General features: G+C 58.2%; 2 protein-coding genes across 2 annotated transcripts in view; one reads left to right on the top strand and one right to left on the bottom strand.

The window, feature by feature from the left end:
* Window positions 1-3,205: 3,205 nt before the first annotated feature.
* Window positions 3,206-5,914, bottom strand: TMEM106C (transmembrane protein 106C; the record flags this gene model as incomplete). Its single annotated transcript, XM_080635422.1, has 7 exons — window positions 3,206-3,332; window positions 4,068-4,121; window positions 4,414-4,463; window positions 4,683-4,823; window positions 4,924-5,083; window positions 5,567-5,630; window positions 5,716-5,914. 7 exons carry the CDS (start codon window positions 5,912-5,914, stop codon window positions 3,206-3,208), a joined length of 795 nt encoding a protein of 264 aa, XP_080491548.1.
* A 5,340-nt stretch (window positions 5,915-11,254) lies between these two features.
* The window catches only part of VDR (vitamin D receptor), a gene marked incomplete at both ends in the record, with an annotated part of 30,118 nt that continues 15,848 nt past the window's right edge, over window positions 11,255-25,524 (top strand). The window contains 6 exons of the mRNA XM_080635423.1: window positions 11,255-11,856; window positions 12,862-12,933; window positions 13,114-13,254; window positions 14,339-14,448; window positions 18,865-18,981; window positions 19,423-19,650. Of these exons, the coding sequence (XP_080491549.1) occupies window positions 11,255-11,856; window positions 12,862-12,933; window positions 13,114-13,254; window positions 14,339-14,448; window positions 18,865-18,981; window positions 19,423-19,650 (1,270 nt within the window). The remainder of the gene's footprint in view (window positions 11,857-12,861; window positions 12,934-13,113; window positions 13,255-14,338; window positions 14,449-18,864; window positions 18,982-19,422; window positions 19,651-25,524) is intronic.

A 25,524-nucleotide genomic window follows, 5' to 3' on the forward strand; every position in this document is an offset into this window, starting at 1 on the left:
TTAACATCAGTTGATATAAAAAGACAAAAAAATGACAAAAAAGAAAAAAATACTTTTGGTGGAAAACGTAAATCCCTGGGTTCGGTTTTTGTTGGTCTCTGGGGGTTTAAATCCCTTCTCCTTGGGTCTCAGCTGTGATAAAGGCAGGTTTGGATCAAATCGCCTCAAACTAAGGGGAAAAAATCCCTGAACAATGAATGTCCCCCCAAAACGGAGAGGAAAACCTGGAGCCAGGCTGAGAGCTGGGCTGGGGCACCCTGGGGAAGAGAAGAGGAGACCTTAGAGCAGCTCCAGTGCCTAAAGGGGCTGCAGGAAACCTGGAGAGGGGCTTGGGGCAAGGGGTGCAGGGATGGGATGAGGAGTTTGGGCTTCCAGCTGGAAGAGGGAAGAGTTAAATGGGATATGGGGAAGTTCTTCCTCATGAGGGTGTTGGGATGCTGGAATGGAGAAGCTGTGGCTGCCCCATCCCTGGCAGTGCTCAAGGCCAGGTTGGACACAGGGGCTTGGAGCAAGCTGCTCCAGTGGAAGGGATCCCTGGAGCTGGATTGGAGCTGGAGGAGCTTTCAGGTCCCTTCAACCCAAACCCCTCTGGGATTCTATGAAGTGAGAAACCTTGAAGCACCAGGAGCCAAGGCAGCAGCCACAGGTTTGTGTTAAGGGGTCTCATTGCTCCCCTAAACAGAACCAGGGTGACACAAACCCAGACACCAGTTAAAAGAAACCAGTAAAACCCGTGGAGAAAGGGGATGCTGAGACCAATCCTTGTGCAAATCAGTGCAGGCACAGGTGGAGGTGTCCTCTAAACCTCATCCCTCTGGAATTTGTCCCATTTTGTGCCCATCTAAATAGAGTTTCAGGGTGCATTTGCAACAGGGAAGGCTGGAGATGCTCAGCCATTGCCAGCAGCACTTTTATGGTGTCAGGAAGAGTCCCAGATGCAAGCTCTTCAGCTTGGCAATGAGAGGGTTCAGGATTCACTTTGGGTTTGCTGCCTCAAAGCAAAGCAGCCCAGTGCCCCCTCAGGAGTCAGGAACAACGGAGCATCACACATGGGACACTTCGGGTTCCATTACACTGCCTTTGGTTAAAACCCTGGCACTTCGGGGCTGAGGCTTTTCACTAAGAGGAGCGACCACGTCTAAGGGTTCATCCAAAGCTCCACTTTGGGGCTGGTTTGAAACCCTCTCAGTTGGCACCGGAGCAGCACCTGAGGCAGGCCAGGAGGGGGGGAGCTCGGAACGTTGGCAGCAGGAGTTCATTACAGGAGATTGGAGGATTAAGCAGGATTTTCAAACCCAAAACAGCCTCTCAAAGGCCAAGTGCTTTGGCCCATGACCCCAGGGCAGCCCCAGTGCGCAGTGCCCTGGCTCAGAGCCTCGCATGCTGAACCAGGGCAAAGCCACGCTCCTGTGGAGCCAAGCAGCAGGTTTCGGGGTCCTGAGCGCCCTGGAACGTCACCCAGCTCAAAGCAACCCCACGCCAACAGGACAATGGGGGTTAACGCTGGGGCTGCAGCTCAAGGTGATGATAGTGGTGGAAAGGCAATGCTGGGGAGCAGGAGGTGGCATCACCCCACAAGGAGACACCAGTTCAGGCTGAGCAGCACCAGGGGACAGAGGAGGAGGAAGCTGAGCAATGAGATGGGTAAAAAGGAAAGGTTGTGATTTCCTCTTCCTTAAAGCAGAAAAGTTCAGCTCATCAGAAACTGAGGGGTTCTGGAGCCGTGTGAGCAGCTCGTGATGGAGATCACCAGGGACAAGTGCCTGAGGTCATGGAACCCCGGCCTGGTTTGGGTTGGAAAGGGGGGATCCCCTCCCTGAGCTGCTGCTCACGCTCTGGGGGTGCAGCCCGGGATACTGGTCCCAGCTGCAATGGGAAGGGATGGAGGGGCTGCACTGCTCCCTGATGAGTTTCTTTGCCCTCATTCCCCCCAGTCATTCCCAAGAGAACAGGGAATTCCAGGCAGATGATGACTGCAGTCACTAACTCTAGGACAAGGTTTGGTTTCCACAGGAGAAAGGCAGAGCTTTTCCTCCAACAAAGGACACTGCACAGCCACAGACAGCTCTTTGTAACGTCCAGCTCCGCTTTAATGAGAGAATCCCCTTCTATAAACCTCAGGAGGCAGAACTGCCACTTCCTAAAACAGGCACCGTGTGGTTTTCTTTCACATTCCCACTAAATAAAGCATCCTTCATTGAGCACTGCCCTCAGCTCCACCCAGGCTCTGTGTCCTCACACAGGCTCACACCACCTCCCATCTGAAGGACACGGTAGGTGCAGGCAGGCATCGAATTCCAGAGGAACTACAAAGGGATGAAAGGCTCCAAGCTGCAACCAGCACCGCTTGGGCTGAGCTTGGGGGTTTATTTGCTTTAAGAACACAGCTGACGCCATCCCTCGGGAACAGCCCCTGGAGTGAACCCTTTGGAACGTCAAATCCCCCTCGAAACCGGTTTAAACCCAGACCTGACTGTGTCAGGCATGAGCACCAAGTGACACCAAGATGTGAGACCCCTGAGACCCTGTGGCTGCCCAGTGTGGGGAGAGGAAGGCCCAGAGGAGGAGGAGGAAGGTGGAATTCACACGGAGCCTTCCCCAGCCCCACACTTCCTGAGGCACCTTTATTCGGGTGGTTTGGGGCTGAGTTTGCTGGAGGTGGCAAACACGCAGAAAGTGTTCCAAAGGTGCCTTTGCCTCCTCCTAGCACAAGTTAGGGAGGTGGAAGCTTTATCTGCACGTTCCTTATGGGAACTATCCCTTTGTTACCAAGGTTTGCTTTGGATCAAGCCAGGGACACACTGCTGCTGAAGAAAAGCAGGAGAAATTAATTGCACAGAACTGATGAGTTCACCCTGAGGGACCTGACACAGTGCAAAGCTTTGAGAGCTGTGAAAATCAACTCTAAATCTTTGGGATCTTCAGCCCCCAATGCCTGGAAGTCCAATTTCCCTACCAAAAACCAGTTCTCCAGAAGCAAAGAGAAAGGCAGGACCCTGGAGCTGGGAAAACACCCCAAGAGAGTTTCATGGCCAGGCCAGAAGTGCAGCCCAGCCGCACATGGAAGAGCATGAAAGGGACACAGAGCTTCCAGACATCTCCCACCAAAGTCACACGTGATCCCACTGCTTCCATTGGAAAGTTCCTGATCCCTTCTAGAAATCCATCTGCACCAGCATCCACCCCAGGCCACATCAGCTGGTCCTCAGGCGGAGAGGGAGAGCGGGAGCAGGTCCTGGCTGGCTGTGAAGTTGGTGCTGCAGTCGACGTAGCGGTACCGCTCCAGAGTGCTCTGCGACACGTGCCCGATGTACGAGAGCTTCACCCACGTCCTGGGGGGGAGAGCAACACCTCTGCCTGAGTAACAGCTCCAGCAGGTTCACACCCATAGAACCCCAAAGGGTTGGGAGGGACCTTAAAGCTCCTCCAGTCCCAACTCCCTGCCACAGGCAGGGACACCTTCCACTAGATCAGGTTGTCCTACTGGAAGGTGTCCCTTGGCCTGTCCCTACAGGCCCCTGTCTAAAGCCCCTCTCCAGGTTTCCTGCAGCCCCTTTAGGCACTGGAGCTGCTCTAAGGTCTCCCCTTCAGGAGCCTTCTCTTCTCCAGGCTGCCCCAGCCCAGCTCTCTCAGCCTGGCTCCAGAGCAGAGCTGCTCCAGCCCTCACAGGATCTCCATGGCCTCCTCTGGCCTTGCTCCAACAGCTCCACATCCCTCTGGTGCTGCTGCCCCAGAGCCGGATACTGAACACCCATCGCAGCTCCTCTTCCCCCTTGAAAGCTGCAGCTCCTCTCAGTTTCTGTTCCTCAAGGTCTCTCGCTGCAGAGGACAGGCTGGCAAGCATAGGTTCTGGAGCACAACATCCTCATGTGAACGCTCAGTGTGAACTGAGCTGGTGCCTTCTCCTTTCTATCTCACATTTCACCCAACTGTGTCAAGTGGCCTGGACTAAAAGCTGACACTGAACCAGGCTGGGGGCCTGCCAAGAGGGATTTTCTTTGTGTCCCCTAGATGTGCTGCAGCAGCAATTCCCTTTTGAGTCAGGAGCTGAGCAGAGAACCACCTACCTCATGAAGATCAGGATGTTGTGCACCTTCGCCTTGGGAAACGTGCAAGAGAAACTGGAAGAGACCAAACCACAGAATCAGGTCAGTGTGGGCTAAGCAGGGCTGTGGAGACACTTGTGTTTCTCAGTATCTTCTGGGATTCTCCCTTTGGTGCCAACTCAGCTCAAGACCTGGGCCAAGACAAACCCTGTTGCAGCATCCCACAAAGGCCTTCAAGTCATTTCTAGCCAACAGTCACCTTCCAGGAAATTAGCACAAAGCAAGTCATTTCCAGAGCTAATTCTAATGAAAGCACCTTAAACCTGCCCTCCTCCCCAGCTCTATACAAAGAGTAGTAAATCCTTACTACACATAGGAGAAGGGACCACCCAGCTCCGCCTTCACAGTGAAATTCACCTGTAAAAGAGGAAAGAAAAACACATTCACATGCCTAAATCCACCCTTTCTGGAGTCTTTGCTACTTGCTGTTGCCTTTATCTGGGGTGCATAAAGCTACTCTGACCATCAGACTACTTTGCCAGGCAAAGCTTTAAGGTTTAGACAGACTACCCTCATGTTACCTACAGGTTTTAGGCAATAGAAGCATCACCCAATGAAGCAATGAAAGGTGAATACCAGTTTGTCACTCAGTGGCTGGATGCTGGAGACGTTGGTGACCTGCTGGGTCCCCACCACGGTGTTCATGTACTGCACCTGAGTAGTGAGGCTGGTCACCGTCACCGAGTAGAAGTTGGAGTTCCTGATGCGTAAGGTGGCCTGGGTGGAAGGGAAAAGGGGACACAGGGTAGCAGGGAGCCTCCTGGCAGCTCAGCAGGGAATTTCTTCCCTTGGGAAGAAACACACACAAGCACCTTACCGTGATGGCGAGAAGGACGACAGAGTTCTTCTTGTCGAACCAGACCTGAACCACTTTGATCCCATTGTCATCCACCACGATGGAGTGTGGGAATAGGAAGAAAACCACCAGCCCCGAGATGAGGAGGCAGAGCAGCACGGACAGCAGGACATAGAGCTTCCTGGAAGAAGCAGGGAAGGGGTCAGCTCCATTCCCTCAACACCACAAGAGCCTTTGCATCCGAAACCCAACCCAAGCAGCAACCACCACAGATCCGCTCTTCCCTGGGGGAGCCCCACAAGCGCTGCTCTGGGGTTTTTGCTCAAACCAGGGTAGTTTTTGGTAATGAGTAACCAAAGATTCAGTTTTACCCCCACAGCGTTTTCATTCTCCTGTTTTTGCTGCTGGCGAGGCAGCTTCTTTCTACAAGCTCCTGTAAAAGGCGCAGGACGAAGCGTGTGAATAAGATCATTGTTTCCACATCCACCCCACAGCGGGATTTAACAGGAAGCATTTCAAGTTACCCTTTAAACTGTATCTGTTGGCTTAGATGAAAACAAGCCACTGGCTGAAGGAGAGGCTGCAGAGCAGGTGAAGCACTGACCCACAAAAGAGCCCTGTCTGCTCCTTGCAAAGATGCCGTGACTCTTTACTGCACACTTACGTTCTCTGGGGACGGAGCCGCTGGTCGCTGTAGGGTATCAGAGCCACCAGCTCATTTACCTGCTCTGGAAGGCAAAAGGAACATGTGAACGATTCCCTGTATGCACACATCCATAGGGAATGTTTTCTGTTTGCATTTCAGCCCCTCACGTGTGGGGATGCAGCCGGTGCCCTGGCACGTGGGGCAGGTGATGCTGTCCTGACCCGTGAACTCAACATAGGGGAACTTGGCAATGTCCTCCTCACGGTCCCGGCTATCGAGCAAGTCCTCCTCCTCCTCCTCCTCCTCAGCCTTCTTCCTCTGCCTCGAGGTGCTGCTGGCAGCAGGGAAGGAAAGCACAGAGCCCATCGCAGCCACTGCAGGAAACCTGCGACAGGGGCAGCAGGAGCAGCCCTGGTTATTCAATGGCTTTCAACCTGCTTCTGGCCAACAAGGAAACCCTGAGCTATAGAGAACAACCCCCCCTACCCCAACACCCCTTAGAAAGACACCCCCATAGAGGCACCCACCACAGTGGCCTGAGCTCCACAGCACCCCACAAAGGGAGGCCTTGAGGGAGGCTCATTGCCAGTGACCCCCTAAAGAGACACCCAAACCCCTCCTCACAGGCTCACACCCCTCAGAACAGAGCCGGGCCCTCTTGGACCCCCCCAGCCCCACAATGAGATACATTGCCCCCAACACCCTCCTCCCTCACATACAGCCCCTAACAGAGCCCCACAGCCCCTTAAGCCTCCTTCAAAGAGAAATGCTACCCCCACAGGGACCTGTCCCCCAGCTCCCCATGAGGGTCACCCCGATAGGACACCCCCAAGCAGGGGACACCCCCAAAACCACCCCTCAAAGCCTGAAACCCCCCCATGAAGGAATGCCCCCCTCAAACCCCCCATAAGGCCCTGACACCCAAACCCCCCATACGGACACCCCTAAAGCCACCCCTCATAGCCCGAACCCCCCAGTGAAGGAATGGTCCCCCCAAAACCCCGCCATGGACACCCCAACCTCACGCCCCTCACCCGGCCCACCCCGACCCCTCACTACCCAACACAACCACTTCCCTTTCCCTGCGCAGGCGCGGTCGCTATGACAACGCCTCATGCTGCGGTGGGCGGAGCCAAGCATTAGCCACGCCCATTTCCCGCAGCACGCAGGGCAGGGCGGAGGGAGGGGCGTGGTTTGTTTAGACCACGCCCCACTCTGGCGCCCCGCCCAATCAGGGTGTCGTCACAGCGGGGCGGCCCCACCCTCAGGGGCAAATGGGCGGGGCTCTGCTACGTCACCGCCTCCCGTGACGGAAGGCCGCACCCGGGCGTGCCTCGTCTCCCATTGCGCACGCGCACCACGACAGCGGGGCGGTAACCGTCACCGCACCCCTTTGGGGGCGTGGTTTGTGCCGCGCATGCGCCGCAGCCACTCGGGGGCGTCTCCTCGACTGTGGGCGGGGACGGGTGTCGGAGGAGGTGGCCGTGTCCCCGTGCGTATGCGCACTGCTTGGCTCTCCCCGCCCTCCTCCGCGCGTGCGCGGCGCGGGGCGGCGTGTGGGGAAAGTGCGCGTGCGCGGTGGGAGAGGAGGACCGGTATAGGCAGCGCTGTAGGCACCGGTATGGACAGCTGTATAGCCACTGGTATAGGCACCATTATAGACAGCGGTATAGGCATCGCTATAGGCACCGTTATAGACAGCTCTATAGGCACTGGCCTAGGCACCGGTATAGACAGTGGTATAGGCACTGATACAGACAGCGGTGTGGATACTGGTATAGGCACCACTATGGATACCAGTATAAACACTGGTATGGACACCGGTATAGACACTGGTACAGACAGCTCTGTAGATACCAGTGTGAGCCCCCTGGTCCCAGTATAAAGCTTTCAGACACCCGTATGAGCCCCCCCGTCCCAGTGCGGAGCCTTCAGACACCAGTGTGGGGGTCTCTGTCCCAGTGTGGAGCTCTCCCACACCAGTGTGTGCTGGTGCAAGGCTGGGTGTCATGGATGGGTGTCATGGACATGGGGGTCATGGTCATGGGTGCTCGTGCGAGCACAGCCAGGCTGCATGTGCTTGTGTACAGCAACATGAGGCCATGGCATGAGTCTATGTGCACATGCATGTGATGCTGTGCACACGTATGTGATGTCATTCACACCTATGTGATGCTGTGCACACGTATGTGATGCTGTGCACACATATGTGATGCCGTGTGCATGTATGTGATGCCGTGCACACACGTGTGAAGCTGTCCTTTGCCACAGCCTCACCAGACACTGTGCTGCTGGGGGGGGTCACTTGGGGGGTCTCAGCTCCCAACCCCTGGCTCTGCATCCCAGGATGGAAAATAGTGATGGGAAAAGCCCAAATCCCCCCAATTTCCACCCCGGAAACAGCCAGGGATGGGAAAAATGATGGGAAAAGCCCAAATCCCCCCAATTTCCACCCCAGAAATAGCCAGGGATGGGAAAAATGATGGGAGAAGCCAAAATCCCTCCAATTTCCACCCCAGAAACAGCCAAGGATGTGGAAAACTGATGGGAAAAGCCCAAATCCTCCCAAACCCCTTTTTTCCCATCACCCCCATCCCATCAGCTCCGGGACCGAAGGAAGCAAAACCAGTCTGCTTGGAACAATGTTAATTCCATAACTCGCTCCTGTACAATCGCTGGGGGTGTTTTCCCTTTGCATTAAGAAGGAGAGCTGGCAGGAAACGGAATTCCTGCCCCTCCAAGTGACCAAAGCATCAAAATGAACGGGATATTCCCTGGAGCTGCTTTCCAGTGCGGCGCCAATGGAAACTTCATGGATCGTTTCTTCTGTCTCATGGATCATTTATTCTCCTCCTTCCCAGCAGCAAAATGCCAAGGAATGGAGGCTTCCTGCTCGCCTTTCCCATCTCATTGTGGGCTGGGAATCTCCTGCTCCACCTGGGATGGAGGTTAAAGAGCCAAGGAAGGGGCTGGGAGCAGGACTGAGCCATCAGGATGGGCACTGCATGGATGCTGAGGGGAGATGGGGAGGGGGAAACCCACACTGAGCCCACAGGGGTGGGCTGTGGGGTGAGCTCAACCCTATATTAGACAACAGAGAATCCCCAAAGCAGGGGAATCATAGAACCATAGAGCCATGGAATCAACCAGGGTGGAAAAGAGCTTTAACATCATCAATTCCAACCATTCCCAGCACTGCCAAGGCCACCACCAGCCCATGTCCCCAAGTGCCACATCTACCCATCTTTTAGATACCTCCAGGGCACAATCCCTGCCCTGCTGCCACACTGGTGCTGAGCCAGGCCAGGATGCTGGGGGCTTCCTGACTACTTGGGCACAAGCTGCTCCTGCTCAGCTCCATCAATCCTGGTCCTTTTCCATGGGCAGTTTCCAGCCGCTCTTCCCCAAGCTTGGAGCATCCCATGGGGTTGTTGTACCCGGCACTGGGCACTGCCCCCCCAAAGACAAACCCAGCAGCAGCCTCCCCCCGGCTCCTTTTGCTGTGTCCTGGGATCCATCCCTTTCCTTCCCGTTTTAAGCCCGTTCTCCCCACCCCAGGCCGCGGAAGGGTTGGGAATGGGGGGGGGGGGGGGCCGGAGCCGCGGGCGGGTTTTGCAACCGCTTCTCCAGAAACCTTCGCTCATGAGGATGTGGAGCAAGCGCCTGAGTCAGGGCCGGGAGAGCCGGATCCGTGCCGGGGGAGCGGGATGGGGAACGGCTGCTCCCGGGGGAGCGGGATGGGGGAGCTGCGCTGCTGAAGCCGGTGGCTGCAAAGGGGCTTCCAGCCCAGTTGTGTTTGTGCTGTTCCCTTCCTGCATGGATCCGGGAATGTGGACGGATGCTTCCAGATGGAGCTCAAGTTCGGGAGCTGCCTCATCCACCCCAGCTGGCAGAGAACCGTGGAATGCTTTGTGTTGAAGGGACCTGAAAGCTTCTCCAGCTCCAATCCAGCTCCAGGGACCCCTTCCACTGGAGCAGGGTGCTCCGAGCCCCTGGCCTTGAACACTGCCAGGGATGGGGCAGCCACAGCTTCTCCATTCCAGCATCCCACCACCCTCATGGGAAAGAACTCCCCAATATCCCATCTGACTCTTCTGCCAGTCAGAAGCTCAAACTCCTCATCCCATCCCTGCCTCCCTCGTCCCAAGCCCCTCTCCAGGTTCCCTGCAGCCCCTTTAGGCTCTGGAGCTGCTCTCAGGTCTCCCCTTCCCGCAGCAGAGGGGAAGGATCCCCTCCCGGAGCTGCTGCTCCTGCTCTGGGGGGTGCAGCCCAACACAGGGTGGGGGGTTCTGGGCTCAAGCGCTCCCTGAAGCCAGCTCATGGGGAGCTTCTTGCACCCAGCACCCCAAATCCTTCCCCTTAAGGCTGCTCCATCCGGTGCTTGTGCTTCCCCATCGCTCGGGGCACAAACCCAGCTGTGGCTATGGGGCAGGGTGTGTTTGGCAGCAGAGCAGTTCTGATGGGGTTCAGGAGCTCGTTGCACTGGTCCAGACACGGTGAGGTCAATGGGGCAGCCGCTGTGTGAGGCTGGGGATGTGTTTGATGCTGCAGTGATGCTCAGCAGTGGTGGGAGGGGTTCTGTGCAGCCCCTCCCGTGCAAAGCCCCCCACGGCCCCATCCACAGCCCACTGCCACCCTCCCAAAAGCTTTCTGCGCCAGGGAATTGCCTTTGATGAGCTCCCATTTCTTCCCAGACGTCGTTTTCTCTCATTGGCCTCATTAAGGCAATTTGAAGCCCGTTAGCGAAGCGCCTTCCCCACGCAGATGAGCACTGTTGAACCTGGTGCGTGCAGCTCAGGGGTGGTGATTGCCCTCGGCTGCGTTGGGGGCTCATTTGCTCAGGGGACTTTGGGTTTAGGGAGCACTCGATAAACCCCAGAGCATCACACAGGGACTCACAGCACTTCTCGCTGTTCCATTGGCGGCCACCCCCCAGATGCAGTTTTGGGGGTGGAAAGGGAAATATCTGCCAAACACATTGAGTTTTTCATACTGGGAGTGTAACGTGCCCGGGCAATGGATGGAGCAGCTTTGGGTTGGGGTTGCAGCACCGGCAGAACCGGCTCAGCCCAAACCCCCGGACTCAAGGTTGACTCACGCCACCCGTAACGGGACTTTGGGTGGTCAAGGTCGGTATTTGTGACCTGGTTCCACTGTCCCAGATTCCACCAGATCCCATGGGAGAGCCCTGTGGGTTCCAGGTCCACGGGCCTGCAAGGTCAGTTCTTGCTTGGGATGTGAAGCACATCCCATTGAGGGGTCAACCAGAGCAGTCCAGAGGCTACAGAGAGCCAGGACTCTATCAGGAACCTGCCCACCCGTGGTCATGCACCCTTGGAGCTGCACTGGGGCCCTTGCGGATGCTGCTGTCTCTAGTCTGGAGGCAGGGGATAGATGAATCAGCTCTCCCTCTGCCCTTAATCTGATCTAAGCATTGGGAAAACACAGGAGCTGTCTCCGGGCTGTAATCAGATGGAGGTTTTGGCGTGTGCGGAGGCAGCTCACCTGACAACGGGAGAGGACGGAGACGAGCCTGGGGTTTGTCTGCGAGGTGATGGATGTGGCGAGCCAAAGGGTGGTTTGTTACTTGGAAATGCGGAAGGGAAGCAGCCTCTGAACAGCTCCGGGGATGGAGCTGTGCAATGCCTGGGCTGCCGGGAGACACCAGAGCAGCGCCGTGGGGACACCCAAAGGTGCTCGGGGCCGATGCTGCAGGGAGAAGGTTGCCCAGGAGTGCTGGGGGGGGGCCACTCTTGTGCTGGTGGTGCTTGCCCTGGCCCCGTAAGGGGCGGACTCCAGGCCGGGAGGCAGTGGGGGAGCTCCCTGAGCGGCGGGCTTTCTGTAGGGGCTGTGCCCCCAGCAGTACCAGGCAGCGGCACCCCAAGAGCCGCCCGCAGCTCCCCGCAGCCGCTGGCAGAGCGCGGGGTCCCCACAAGCCGCGGGAGCGCGGCAGCAGGGGCAGGAGCTGGGCGGGAGGCGGGGACCGGGCTCTGCAGCGGGGTCGCTGCCGCCGTTGGGGTCCCTAAAGCCGGGGAGAGCCGGGGCAGCGCCCCGCGGCGCGGGCACACACGTGCGCTCTCCCGCCAGCCCTCGCCACGCCCCCAATGGGCGTGGTTTAGCCCCGTGCGAGCCTTATATGGTGTTGGTGGGCGGAGCCGAGGCGGTGCCGCGCTGGCATTGGCGGGGGCGGAGAGGAGGCGTGGCCCGGAGGGGGCGTGTCCTCGGGTAGGGGCGGGGCGCGGAGCTCCGCCGGTTCCCGTCAAAAGGCGGCCGCGGGCGGCGCGGTGGGGAGCGGCGGCGCCAGGAGCGTAGGTACCGGATGCGCGGGTACCGGGTCCGGGCTGGGAGCACCCACGGGGGCGATGCTGCTCATGGACGGCACCCACCTGGGACACTCCGCGGGCGACAGCGGCTCCGGTGGTCCCTGGGGGTGGTTGGGGGGCGGTTGTAGCCGTGGGGAGCCGCTCGGTGCCTCTGTTCGAGAGGACACGGGTTTGGGTCACTGCGGGTGCCCGCTGCCTTCTCCGTGCTGCTCCGGGGACCTGTGGGGGTCCGCTGAGATCCGCTGAGGTTTGGGGGTCCTGTGGGGATGTTCGGGGTCCCTCCGGTGCTCTGAGTGCTCCCTGGTTTTGGGTCCCGCCTGGCCACGGGGCTCTCTGTGTTCCCCATCCTGGTTTGGGGGTTCTATATGTTCTAGGGCACCTCAGTGCTCTGTAGGTCCCCCCAGATTGGGGGTCCTATGTGAGATCCTGTAGCACTCAGTGTCTCCCGTCAGATGAGAGGGTCTTATGGCTGTTAATGGCTTCCCCTCTAAAAGCTGGGGTTCCCTATGGGTTGGGTTCATTCCTGTCCCCCTCACCCTCTGAGTTGTGGGGTGGCTCCTGCTTTTGAGGTGCCAGCGTCCCCCTAGTGCTGCCCGGTCTCAGGTCTGACCCTCCCTTTGCGAGCCCAGAATGGGGTTCAGCCTGGAGCTGGGGGAGCAGTCACATACCCCACGTTGGGTTGACCCCCCCCCTCTTTAGCTCCATCCCCCATCACCGGAGACCACCCCTGTCCCCTGCTCCGTCTTCCATCTCTGTGTGTCCCTGTCTGAGCTCCTCGCACCCTTTGTGGGGGGCTCTGAAGCTGGGGGGGTACCTGGGTGCTGTTGGGGTTTCCAGCCTGTTTCTTGCCCGCGGACTGGTTTCTGGTGCAAGGAAGTTCCTGGTTAAGTTTAAGGGGCACTTTAAAGCTGATCATTAATCTCCCAACCGAGTACTTTTGGAAGTGTGTGGGGGGGCCCGGCAGTAATTGCCCTGCTCTGTGCTTCCCAGTGGCTTCTCCTCCGTTTGGGAGCGATCCCGGTGTCGGAAGTGGCTGCGAGTCCCAACGCAAAGGCAACGAAGGTACCAGGGCTCTTCCTGCAGGTCCTACATGAGGAGGGCTCCGTGCTCCTTGCTTTACCCCCCTGCACCGCTCACAGCACCCAAAGGGAGCCGGGGCGGGTGGGGATGGGTGGTGTGGGGCGCACCGAGGTGCCTGCTCCCTGGGTGAGCTGCTCCTGCCTCTTTATCCCCCTCTTTCAGGCCGGGGCTGGAGGCTTCAGCATTGGAGGCTTCCTCCGAAGCTGGGTTTCCTGAGAAGCTCTGGGTTCTGAGCCCTCCTCCCATGCCGGGCAGTGACTCACCTTCCTCCAGCGCTCGCTTAAAGGAGCCCCAGCACCTCCGGTGTCCCTTCCTAAAGGGTGCCGGACACCAGCTTGGGTCCTGCTCTGCTCTGTGGCCCCTTCCTCTGGGTCTCGCCCCTGAGGCTGCCTTGGAGCAGAGCTCCCGAGTGGAGCAGGGAGGGACTGGGATTACTGAGCTGAGGAAAACCCCTTCTGCTGCCTCCAGAGCAGGCAGTTAAAACCAAACCCTAGGAGATGGGGCTGGGAGCTGTTGGCTGCCGATGGGCTCTGTGGAAGTGTTTAACTGGGAGCAATGGGATAAAACCCAGCACCAGGCTGAGGTGGAGCGGCTCTGGGAGCCCCTGGCTTTGCATGGCTTGGACAGCATCATAGACCCGGAGGAGGAGGAGGAGGAAGGCTGGTCAGGTGCAGGAGGCACGGGGAGATGTCTGCCTGATACCTGCCTGTCTGCAATCAGATCGGGTGTGAGATCTCGCAATGGGATTTGGCATAACAAAGGCACGAAGCACAGAAACGGGCTTTTCATTGGGCAGGAATGTGCCTGGGGTCAGACATCCGCAAGGTGTTTGTTTCCGAAATCCCGATGCACCTAAGACAAAATAACTGGATCATCTCCCTGCTGCTCCCGTGTAATGGATAACTGCGGCGGAGGCTGCCTCCCTGTCCCGGGCTAGGAGTAATCTTTAATCTGCTGTAGCTCACAGAGTGGAGCATCCAGTGGCCGGGATCAATCCTGCTTAGAGGCAGTTGTGTCTCTGTGCTGGGTCTGTGAGGGTGACGAAGGTGCCAATGAGCAGCGCATCCTCCTCTGGTGCGGGTCCCCATCAGCTGCAAGAGGAAGGGGACAAGCATCTGGGTGCAGGGTAAGATCTGATGGCTCCGGCATCAACTTCCTCAGGGTGATTACAGCCACGGGTCAGGGCACCCGGACGTGCATGGGGCTGTTCTGTGGGCACTGGGCAGTGCTCTGAGGGACCCCCCCGATGCCCATGTCAGGGATGCAATCCTAACCCTGTGGAAGGAGGTACCATGGCTGGGTGTCCCGTTGGGAAGCATCCCGCGGGCGGGGGGGTTTGAATGTGAATATTTGATGTAAGGGATGTGAATATTTGACTCTGACGCAGGTGGCAAGTGAATAAATGCAGATGGCATCTGGGTGACGTTATCACGTCGGTGGGGATGCGTCTGGTGCCGGGCAGCTCCTGCCTGCAGCAACGACCTCCCCCAGACCTGGGTACAGCATCCCTGGGTGGGGAAGCGTCTGCATCCTCGCAGCCAGCGGTGCTGGGAAGGCGGGATCCATCCGGATCCCAGCTCGTTGCAGGCTCTTTCCTAACCCTAACTACAAGGGGGCGGCTCCCCCCCTTTGGGTGAGCTCCTGGGTACGTCTCTTGGGTAAGAGGCGCAGGGGAGGGATTGGGAGCTCTGCTGTGGGGCTTGCACAACTGGGGCTCACACTCATGGTGTGTCACCGGGCAGGGAGGTGGGGGAGCAGCAGAGGTGAAAGTGGTTTCTGGGGCTGGTCCCCTTCCCCCTCGGATGAAAGTGCTTCAGGAAACCCAAATTCCCCTCCTCATTGTGATGGTGAACATGGGGTGCGCACCCCTGCATGGGGTGAGAGGCAGTGGTGTCAATGCGGAACAGCTTTGTCAAGGCGGGGGTTCAATTATAACCCCAAAAGGAGAGTGATGCAAATGAAACTGCTGCTTAAAATAAGTCTATAGAGCTACAACTTCCTGTTGAGTTAATGCAGGGTTGTTGGGGAAAGAATCCCTCTGGTTGGGGAAAGAATCCCTCTGGTTGGGGCTCTTTGTAGGGGACTTTGGCTCTGATGCTGTACCCATGGTGCAGGAGGACAACTGAAGATGTGGGTGAAGCAGGGCTGGACCAGCTGATGGTTGTAGATGCTTCCAGTTGAAGGTACCTGGTTGTGAGCAAGAGCTGTGGCCCGGTGCTGGGCTGGCAGCCCATAGGGACTGGCTGTGTCCCTGGGGATGGGAAAGGGAAGGGCCATTAAAGCAGGGTGTGAGGAGCACAAGTGATGAGGAGAGCAAAAGTCCAGGAGATAAGGAAAGTCGGAGGCTCTTAAAGGCTTTAAATGGAGCTTCCAAGCAGGAGCTGGCTGGGGAATGGGTCCCCTCGTGCAGTCGAGACCGATGTGGCAGGGTTTCCACTGATGCCTCTCGCTGCCTCCACCTCTGCTTCAGTGTTTGCTGAGTCACAGCATCCTTATCTGCGGGCTTCGCAGCGGTATCGGTGGGAGCCTCACACGTGGAAGCGAAGCTTTGCTGCTGACAAATGGAAATTGGGTGCAAAAGTGCTGGAAACCGATACCTGGAACCTTTATCTGCTGATCTGAAAGCAGTTTCCTCATTGCCGGGAGCACCCACCCCGGCTGCCCGAGGCCTGTGACCTCTGAGCTGCGGTAGCTCCAGTCAGTGGGATGCTGGTGAGGGGTTCCTGGCTTCTATTCCCAGTTCCCAGGTGGGATTTGGTGGAAGCGCTGGATGAGGAGAGATGGGTTGGAAAGGGTGTTCTTGGTGCCCGTCTCTTGGAAAAGCCCACCTTTCCCTAAGGATTTGCCCATGAAGCCCCTGCTCTCCTTTGCTCCATGCCCTTGCACCCCGATGGCTGCAGGCTGGGTGCCCGGTGTGCGTGTGGGTGCTGTGCCAGTTGCCCAATGCCAGGCTGCGGTGCACATTGCCTCCTGCTCCATTGATGCTCCCACTCCACTTGGGCAAGAAGCCTCAGCTGGAGCCAGGGGTGAGGTGATGGGTCTTGAGCTTCAGTCCCCTGCAGCAGGGACGTGGATAGTGCTGACATGGAGGGTTCCTTCTAAATAAGCCCTCAGAGCCCCATAAATGGGACCAGGAAGCAGATAAGATACAAGCCAGGTTTATATTTAGACCTGCTTAGTTCTGCAGAGCAAGCAGTGGCCTTGGTCAGAGCTGGGTTCCTCACCTTTGTGCCCCAAAGGGATGGGGAGCACCGGCTGCCACGTGCAGAGACTGGGTGAGATGCCCTGGGAATGGGGGCTCAGAAGGACTTTTCAATCCACATATTCCCGATGTTTTAGTTTGGTGCTGCTCTTAAAGAGGGTTTATTTCCGTGGCTTGGCTTATGCTGAATATGGAGGTGATGCTGATCCCTTCCTGGTCCTGAGCTTGAATCCTGAAACCAGCCTGGTTTGGGTGGAAAGGACCTGAAAGCTCCTCCAGCTCCAATCCAGCTCCAGGGACCCCTTCCACTGGAGCAGGGGGCTCCGAGCCCCTGTGTCCAACCTGGCCTTGAACACTGCCAGGTTCAAGCCATTCCCCTTGCCTTGTCCCTGCATCCCTTGTCCCAAGCCCCTCTCCAGGTTCCCTGCAGCCCCTTTAGGCTCTGGAGCTGCTCTCAGGTCTCCCCTTCCCGCAGCAGAGGGGCAGGATCCCCTCCCGGAGCTGCTGCTCCCGCTCTGGGGGTGCAGCCCTGCACTGGGGGGTTCTGGGTCGTGGGGAGCTTCCTGCACCCAGCACCCCAAGTCCTCATCCAGGCTGCTCCATCCTGGTTTGGAGACTGCTCCTTTAAGGAGCAGAGCCCTTCTCAACCCAGCAACCCTGGCGCCTTGCTTCCCTGTTCCCTGTTGCCTTGGCACCTGGGTGCAGGCAGTTCCTGTACCAGGCTGTGCCCCATAGCTGAGGTTCAGGCCGTCTCCTCCTGGCACGCTCATGCAGAGGCTGTTGTTTCCTGGGCATCCCAGCTTCGTGCTCAGACATTGAGTGATGCTGCGGTGCGGTCAGTGCTGGTCCCAGGAGGAACCTGTTTCTCTATGCTCTGTGTGGCCTCCCACAGTCCCTGTTGGGCTCCCACATACAAACTCGCCACAGGAGGGTGGGCGATGCTGTGTCTGCAGTGGAGAACTGCACGCACCCAGGCTCCTGCACTGCAAAGAACAGGTCCCTCCTGTTTGTTTTACCTGCCACGGATGAGCGGATTTCAAGGGACAAAATGGCCCTGGGTGTGGGATCTCTGCTGCACAGCTTGGCAGGGAAAAAGGATGAGGTGGGATCTGAGGCAATGCACGGACGGTGCCTGAATCCATGGGTGATGCGTTCAGCTCTCACTGGAGCGATGCTGCGCCGCTGGTAGGGCAGGGATAGCGCGTGGTGGGCTCCTCTGCAGGCACTGCAGCCAAGCACAGGATGTGGCATTGCTCTTTCTGCACACAGGCATCAGTGTCCTCTGCTTCGGGGCGGGCTGAGTGGGGGGATGATGTGGGGAATGGGATATGGCTGCGGCTCATGGTTGGGAAGGAGGGAGCAGATCCCTTGATAGAGGGGAACGGTTTAACCCTGCTCACCAGCACTTCCTGGAGCAGGCTCTGGGGAAGGAGCTGCCTGTCTTGGGCAGGGCACGGCTCTGCCCTGGCATCACGCACTGGGGCTGTGCTGGCTCCGAGCATAGCTGGGTGCTCGTCCGGGTGGGCAAGAGGAGCAGAGACCCAGGAGCCAGCTCCTCCCTGCCCCATGCCCCTGGGCTGCAGGTACCCGATACCCTGGGCTGGCAGAGCTGACCTGGGGGCGTCCTCTTTGGTTTGTCTCACTCCTGGGTTTTGCCTTGCTCCGTTCCCCCTCCCCTGGTGCTTTGGCCTCTCTCAACCTCTGGCTGCTGTTTTCTGCTTGTCCTTTGATCAGGTGATAGGGATCTGCTGAGAAATCACTGCTCTGCTCTGCAGAAAGGCAAGGCTGGGAATGCTGGAGCTGGGGAGAGGGGCAGGCGCTGGACCTCAGCCTGGGGGAGAGGTGGGAGGCAAGAAAGCAAAGGCTTGGTCTGAGCAATGAAGGAGAAGACCTTGCTCCAACCAGCTGAGCCTGGGCACGAGGCGCTGCTCCGTCCTGGGGCTATTCCCTTGTAGCTCTTACGTCTGCATCCATGCACGTGTTCCTGGCTTGGACATGACCTCACTCAGGCTTTTCTTTTCCCTAAACTGGGAACCTCCCATTGATGCTCCAGCCCATGCAGCAGCTCCAGGGATACACTGATTTTCGGGCTCCTGTGGCCGTAACCTCCCACCTGGACGTGGCGATGAGGCTCAGCCCTGTTGTGCTCTATATCGGGAGCTAAACTCATTTCCTCCTTCCCGAGAAGACCTAATGGCACTCGCTGCCGGCTGCAGTGCCACATTCCTGGAAGCTTGCTTGATGGGGAAGCCACGTGGCTCCTAAAGCAGCAGGAAGGCTGCTGTGGGTACGCAGGGCTTGCAGGGAGGGCTGGTCAAGGCTTGTGTCTCTCGGGTTGATTTGGGGTGAGTAATCCGTAGAGCAGCTCCTTGTCCTTGTCTCAGCTGCAGCTTTCCCCTTGTCAATGCTTTTCCCCATTAGATGCCCTGTTTAGGAGCCAGTGTGGCTGTGTGGGAGAGCTGATGGATGCAAGGGGCTTTGGAAGCTGCTCTTCCCCTGCCAGGAGAGGGTTTCGATGCCACAGGGTGGGTTTGTGCCCGGAGCTGGGTGCTGGAGACCTCTGGCACAGGGCACCTGGCGCTGCCGGGTCTTTCCTGCTGGGAATGGCGTGGTTGTTGGCCTCTATCTCCTGGTATCTCAGTAAATGAGTTTATTACTTCAAAGGCCACTGAGGCAGCCAGCGCCTCACAAGGGCCCTGTTTTCCACACAGGTGGTGACTTGGAGGGCCTGGAGACCTTGGATTCTGGACTTGCCCTGCAGAGGAGGAGCTGCTCCGATATCCCAGAGCCATGGCAGCAGCTCCCGGGCTTCATTCCCAGCAAGGCTGGTGCGGTACCTGTGTGGGTTCAGTCGCCATCAGTGCACTTGGTCGGGGGACGAAGGTTTAAGCTCTCCTCTTCAACCAAGCTTCAGTTCCTCCCCCAGACCTGAGGCCCATCCTCAGCTGGTCACTGGTTCCACACAGACTTCAGTGCCGGTTTGCAGCTCAGTCAGCTCCGGTCCTCCCATCTCTAGCAGAAACCCCCAGAGCAGCCTTGCTATGATGGACGCTTTCAGTGTTAGAGCTGCCGGGGAGCCCCTGGGGAGGTTTCTGTGTGTTCCTGCTGTGATTTCTCTCTCGTGGAGGGTGATGGAGCCATCCGTGCTCTTAGCAAGAACCTGTTTGCATGGATGTCGCAATCGGGGAGACGCTCTTAAGGAGCGCATGGTATTTGCCGCATGCAGGGGCAGCTCCTTTCTCTTGGCCTTCCCTGGTGTTTTTCAACAGGAGAGGACGGATTCCTGGCCTGCCTTTACCCAGGAATTAGCAATTGGGAAACAAAGGCACAGGCGAAGCACGCGCAGGGTGCGAAGGGGGCGATTGGGGTGTCGGGTTCAGGTGACTCGGAGCGTCAGCGGGAAGCATCCATGGGAACAATGGCTGTTCCTCGCTCCTTCAAGCAGAACATTCCCTTTGCCCTGTCCTTGCCGTGCCCTGCGTTACCTGGCGCAGATGGTGCGGCGTGGCGGTGGTATCGGTGTGGAAATCGCGGTGACTAAGCCGGAGGAGATTTTCCATTGGAGAAATGGCTCTGCCAGATAAGGAGTGGGAATGTGGGAGAAGGGGGATTGCTGCTACGTGCGCTGCTGCGGGTAATGACAGGGTGGAGGGGTCGGGCAGGCAGAGCCATCTGGTGCTGGTGCCTTGTGCATGGGTTGGGGTTGCAGCACCCTCATGCAGCCGGTGTGTGTTCAGCACAGGAGCCTGGTGTGCGCTTGGAAACGCTTTGTGCAGCTGCAAAGCAAAGCTCTGCTGCTCGCAGTGCCCTGCAGGCGCCTCGGCTCATCCAGAGGTGCCTTGGGTCGCTCCAGGCTTGGTTTTCCCTTGCGTGCTCATTGCCAGCTCCTGCCCCAGCATCGTCGTGCAGCTCTCGAGCACCTCGGGAACCTGCAGCTGAGGACCGGGCTGAGCAGGGCTTCACTTCCCCAGCCCGCTGTGAGCAGCAAAGCCCAGTCCTTAGCGGGGCTCTTCCTGTACCTTGTCCCTCCGATGAGCGCTCAGGGCAGGGGCGATGCTGGCTGGGAGCTGCCGTAAGCAGCAGCAGCATCCGGAGCAGGGAGCTCTCGGCAGCCTCCAGTCCCTGCTCCCTCAGAGCCCTGCTGTGGCTGTGCAGGGATGGGAGCTCCCCAGGATGCTCCCTGGAGCTGGCTCTTCCCTTCCAGCTGGGCAGAGCTTTGGAGCCTCGTGGCTGCTTCCATGACTCAGGGGCTGGAGCCTTCCTGTGAACTGGCCCCTGGGCACCCGCTTTCCTGGGAACTCCGGAGCTGAGCCATCCCCTTGCAGCAGGGAGGTGGGACCGGGCTTATGCTGGTGCCAAGGCCCAGAGCAGCGTGACTGGGACCTCCTCCACCCCTGTGGGTGCTGCAGCACCCTTGGGTGAGCGATGTCGGGGCTCTGGAGAAGGCTGCAGTGATTGGAGCCCATTGCTGCGGCTTCCCTGGGCTCCCCAGAGTCACAGCCCTGGTCTGGGGGGCACCGGTGCTCCCCAGTTGCAAAGGGGCAAGAGCCGTGGCTGTTCCTGCCCCAGCTCCGGCTGCAGGGGGCAGTGGGGTTGGGAATGGGCGGTCAGTGGGAATGAGTTGGGATTTTTTGGTCTGATTGAGTAGTTTTAGTGCTTTTTTTCCCTCCAAGGAAACCCAGACCCTGCGCTGCAATTGATGCAGTGACAGATGATGATCCCCACGTAAGGTGTGATGCTTTGCGCCATGTCAGGTTGTGAGTTATTGCTCGATGCCTTCTTTGCCATCCAAGGCCACAAGAGCAGTGCTTTGGAACTGTTCTCCTTAGCTCCAAGCTTGGTTTGATCAGGTTTTACCCTAGAAATGGTTCTGGGGGCTCTGAATCTCTACATGAGTCTGTGCTGCAGATGTGAAATGCTGAAATGCATCCTTTATGTGATCTCAGAAGTGATTCAGGACCCTTTTGCTTGTGATCAGTGCTCCTCAGGAGCTGGTTTAGTCCAGAAGAGGGGTTTCAAATGAGGAGGAAGAGCTCCAGAGCAGGGGTTCTCTATTGAAAACCCTGCTTAGGGAGCCCATGAGTCAATGCTGGAGGATGCTCCATCCTTCCCCATTCCTGTGCCATGGTGCTCCCAGATCCTTCCCCACCATTGAAGTGGCTGCGTTTCAGGCCAGCTCTTGCCTCTGCTGCTGCACTGGCCCCTTGGAGCAGGGGTGGAGTCTATGGGTGCTCCTGCACCACTGGAGCTCAGCACCTCTCTCTGGTATGGATCTTATCGGGGCCGATGGCCCCAGCTCTGGGTGGGGGGAGCCAGGTTTGCTCATCCCCATTGGCAAAGTGTCGGGATCTGGCTCCGCGTCTGCCGGCGCTTGCATCAGGTTGGGCTGAGGATGGGTGCTGGGATGAGGCCATCGCTTGGAAATGAGGGCACAGCCTGAGCCAGGCTGGTGCCAAACAGAGCCCCAGGAGATGGAATAGAGCCCCGGAGGGGTTTGGGTTGAAGGGACCTGAAAGCTCCTCCAGCTCCAATCCAGCTCCAGGGACCCCTTCCACTGGAGCAGGGTGCTCCAAGCCCCTGTGTCCAACCTGGCCTTGAACACTGCCAGGGATGGGGCAGCCACAGCTTCTCTGGGCACCCTGGGCCAGCGCCTCAGCACCCTCACAGGGAAGAGCTTCTGCCTAAGAGCTCATCTCAGTCTCCCCTCTGGCAGGTTCAAGCCATTCCCCTTGGCCTGTCCCTACAGGCCCTTGTCCCAAGCCCCTCTCCAGGTTTCCTGCAGCCCCTTTAGGCACTGGAGCTGCTCTAAGGTCTCCCCTTAAGGACCCTTCTCTCCCCCGAGCCCAGCTCTCTCAGCCTGGCTCCAGAGCACAGCTCTCCCAGCCTGTTTTGTTTAGGGTTTGCTGAGGACCCCTCCTTGTACCTTTGGATGCAGGAGGCCAGATGTGCTGCAGCCAGCCTGGGGGCTGCAGGTCCTGTGTGCCCACATCCTTCCCAGAAGAGCTGGGCAGGGAGACGTTGCGGTGTTGATGACCTTGGATTCCAGCCCGGGGTGTCTGGGGCTCGCTGTGCATCCCTCCCACCATGTAATGGCAAAGGCGCCCTGTGATGCTGGAGGTGCAGGGATGTGGGGCAGCCCCAACCTGCTCTGGCTCTCTCAGTGCTTATTCTTAGCTTTGCTGCAGGGAGGTGCTGCTCCGACGTCTGCTCCCGACTGCATTGCTGGCAGCACTGGGGCTGTAACTGGGTTCAGTGTGTCCCTGGGCTTGCTCACTCCCATCCCACAAAGCATCGAGGGAGCCCATAAGGGCCTGATTCCTCCTGAGGAATGAGATTAGCATCCTGTCCTACCCCCGTCCTACCCCATCCTATCCTCGTTCCTCAGGGATCAAGTCTCTCCGACCCTCTATATACTAATACCTGCATCTCTTTGGCTGTCACACAGCAGGAGCCTCCTCCGGTGCCCTCATTGCAGTGACCTGTGGGTTGCAGACAGGGAGTGTCCAGGCTCTTTGGGATGGGGATTACGATGCTGAGGCGTTGCCGGCAGGATGAGCCTCCAGCCTTGGCCTGGGGGCGGTGGCAGAGGCTGCAGGAGGGGTTGGATCTGATCACATCAATGGAGGAAGGGCTGGCGTGACTTGACTTGCACCAGGTCAGGAATAGCTGCCAGGAGCTGCCACTGCCAGGAGGTTGTAGGCACTCTGGGCCTTTCGAAACCAACGTTCTTCCAGCCTGGAAACAGGGTTGGTGCCGAATAGACTGGAAATAGGGAATGCAAACAGGCATAGAGGAGCAGGAGGATCCGGACTGCTCCATGCGTCCATCTGTCTGCACATCCATCCATCCGCGCTTCCATCCGCACATCCATCCATCCACGCACCCATCTATGTGTCTATCCGTGTGTCCGTCCATCTATCCACGCATCCATCCATCCACGCACCCATCTATGTGTCCTTCCGCGTGTTCGTCCATCCATCCATGCTTCCATCCGCACATACATCCATCCATCCACATGTTCATCCATCCACGCTTCCATCCGCGCGTCCATCCATCCGCACACCCATCCATCCACACACCGATCTATGTGTCCATCTGCGTGTCCGTCCATCCATCCATGCTTCCATCCGCACATCCACGCATCCGTGCACCCATCCACGCATCCATCTGCTCACCTATCCATGCACCCGTGCATCCACATGTCCATCCATCCACGCGTCCATGCATCTGCACGTCCATCCATCCATGCACGCACCCATCTATGCATCCAACCACACATTCACCCATCCACGCATCCGTTCATCCATGCACGCACCCATCCAGGCGCAGCGTGAGGCTGCCTATGGAATCTCCTGGCAAGCAGCAGACTGGAGCTCCCTGGAGCCACCGTGGGAAGTGCTTTCATTGCTTCTCTACTGGAGGCAGGGGCTGCTCCCAGGCCGCAGGAGAAGCTCTGAACCGGCTGCCTTGTCCTGGGGAGAGCTCCCTCAGACACCAGCGCGTTGCCGGAGGCTTGGTGGGGCCGTGTCGGCAGTGCTGTGAGCTGAGCCCCAGCCGGGAACGGCCCCAGAGCTCCATGTAAATGAATGGGACTCTCCAAGCCTTTGCAGAGCTTCGGTTGCGAGCCCGAGCAGTGCCAGGGGGAGGATTTGCTCTGGGTTCAGAACCCAGCTTTGTTTTGCTTGGCAGCCAAGTTGACCAAAGAAATGCATTGGGATGGAGCAGGAGATGCTGTGGATGTGACCAACGCTGGCTTGGTGCTGGGAAGGCCCCGTGTCTGCCCTGGCAATGTTCTCCCCATGGCAGAGTCAACCCCAAGGGCTTCAGACCCCCTCCAGTGCAGCATCGCTCCCGGTTGGGGCTGTTGGGGTGTTCTTGCGTGGTTGGGTTTCTGCCCCAGCTCTCAGCAAAGCCTGAGCCTCCCATGGAGTCAAATCCGCCTCCTCCAGGCAAATCCCTGCTCTTGTGCCTTATTCTGAGCTATTCCTTATGCTGGACATCCATGTTCAGGGGTGGGTTGGCTCCAGCCGTGGCTCCTGGCTTGGGGCATGTGTTATTCCCAGCTCTGGCTCTTGCCGTGGCTCTGGGAAGGAAGGAAGGAGCATTCTGGCCCTGCAGTGCTTGAGGGGGGGAGCCTGCTCCTGTGGGGCACTGGGTGCAGGCACTGAGGCTCTCAGCAGGAGGAATCGGAGCCTCCGAAGCCTTTTGCCTTCTGCCAAGTCCCCATGAGCTGGGTGCTGGGGAGAGGAAGAGCCAAGTGAGAGCAGGAGAGAGCCCCAGCCAAAAGCTTCCTCCCGGATGCAGCAGGCACAGAGGATGCTCAGAGCTAAAGAGCCTTAAAGCAAAGGCTCCTCATTGGGCTGAGCAGAAGGAAGGGAGAGCAGCAGGAGCTGCGCCCATCTCCCTGCACAGGCAGGTGCCTCCGTGCCCTCATTGCTTCCCCTTTAGCATGAGCATCCTCCTGCACCCCAGGAGCTCTCCATGCTCTGGTTTCCATGGCTCTCGCGTTCGTTTCAGGGGGACTTCCCAGTTTCCTTTAGCCTGGGTTATGGCTGGGGACTGGCAAAGCCCTCCAGAGGCTGCTCCCCCCTTTGTGGTGCTCTGCTGCTCACAGCTGGGTTGGAGCTTCCTGCTCTGTGCTGTGTGCCCTGAGCATGGCTCTCGACCTGCTGCTTGCTCGGGGCTCTTGGCCAGTGGCTCTGTCCCTGCTTCACCATAGAACCATGGGGTGGTTTGGGTTGGAAGGGACCTCAAAGCTCCTCCAGTTCCAACCCCCTGCCTTGGAGCAAGCTGCTCTAGGGGAAGGTGTCCCTGTCCATGGCAGGGGGTGGAGGTGGATGGGCTTTAAGCTCCCTTCATCCCAACCCATCCCGTGATCTATCACAGCCTCAGCCTGGATAACAGCTTCTGGCTTGGGGCTGGAGCCAAGCTACCACCCCCAGCCCTTTGCAGAGCCATCAGCTCCTTATCTGTGCTGTTCCCTCCTCGGTGTCTCCTCCAGCTGAGCTTTTCCCGTGTGTGTTAATCCCTGACCCCGGTGCCTCCTGTGCTGCTCCATCACCCAACCGCATCCCAGCGCAGGGCTCCTTTTGCTCATCACAATCACAGCATCCTGTGGCTGTTTGAGCCCTGCTCCATGCAAACCCCCCAGGCACCATCTGGATGCTGACATTTCCTCACCCATGCATGGATTTGGTGTCTGGGGATGGATGAGGTGATGGAAACCTTGGGTTTAGCAGAGAGCAGACCCTGGGGTGACAACTGGGTCACTGCAGCTTTGCTATAGGCAGCTGTGCCCTGCTTTGCCCTTTGCGGTGCCTCCGACACGGTTGTTTTGCCTCTTCCATGGGGTGACGGTGAAATGTCAGGTT

The sequence above is a fragment of the Psittacula echo genome, assembly GCF_963264785.1.
Source record: "Psittacula echo genome assembly, chromosome: 27".
NCBI classification, from domain to species: domain Eukaryota; kingdom Metazoa; phylum Chordata; class Aves; order Psittaciformes; family Psittacidae; genus Psittacula; species Psittacula echo.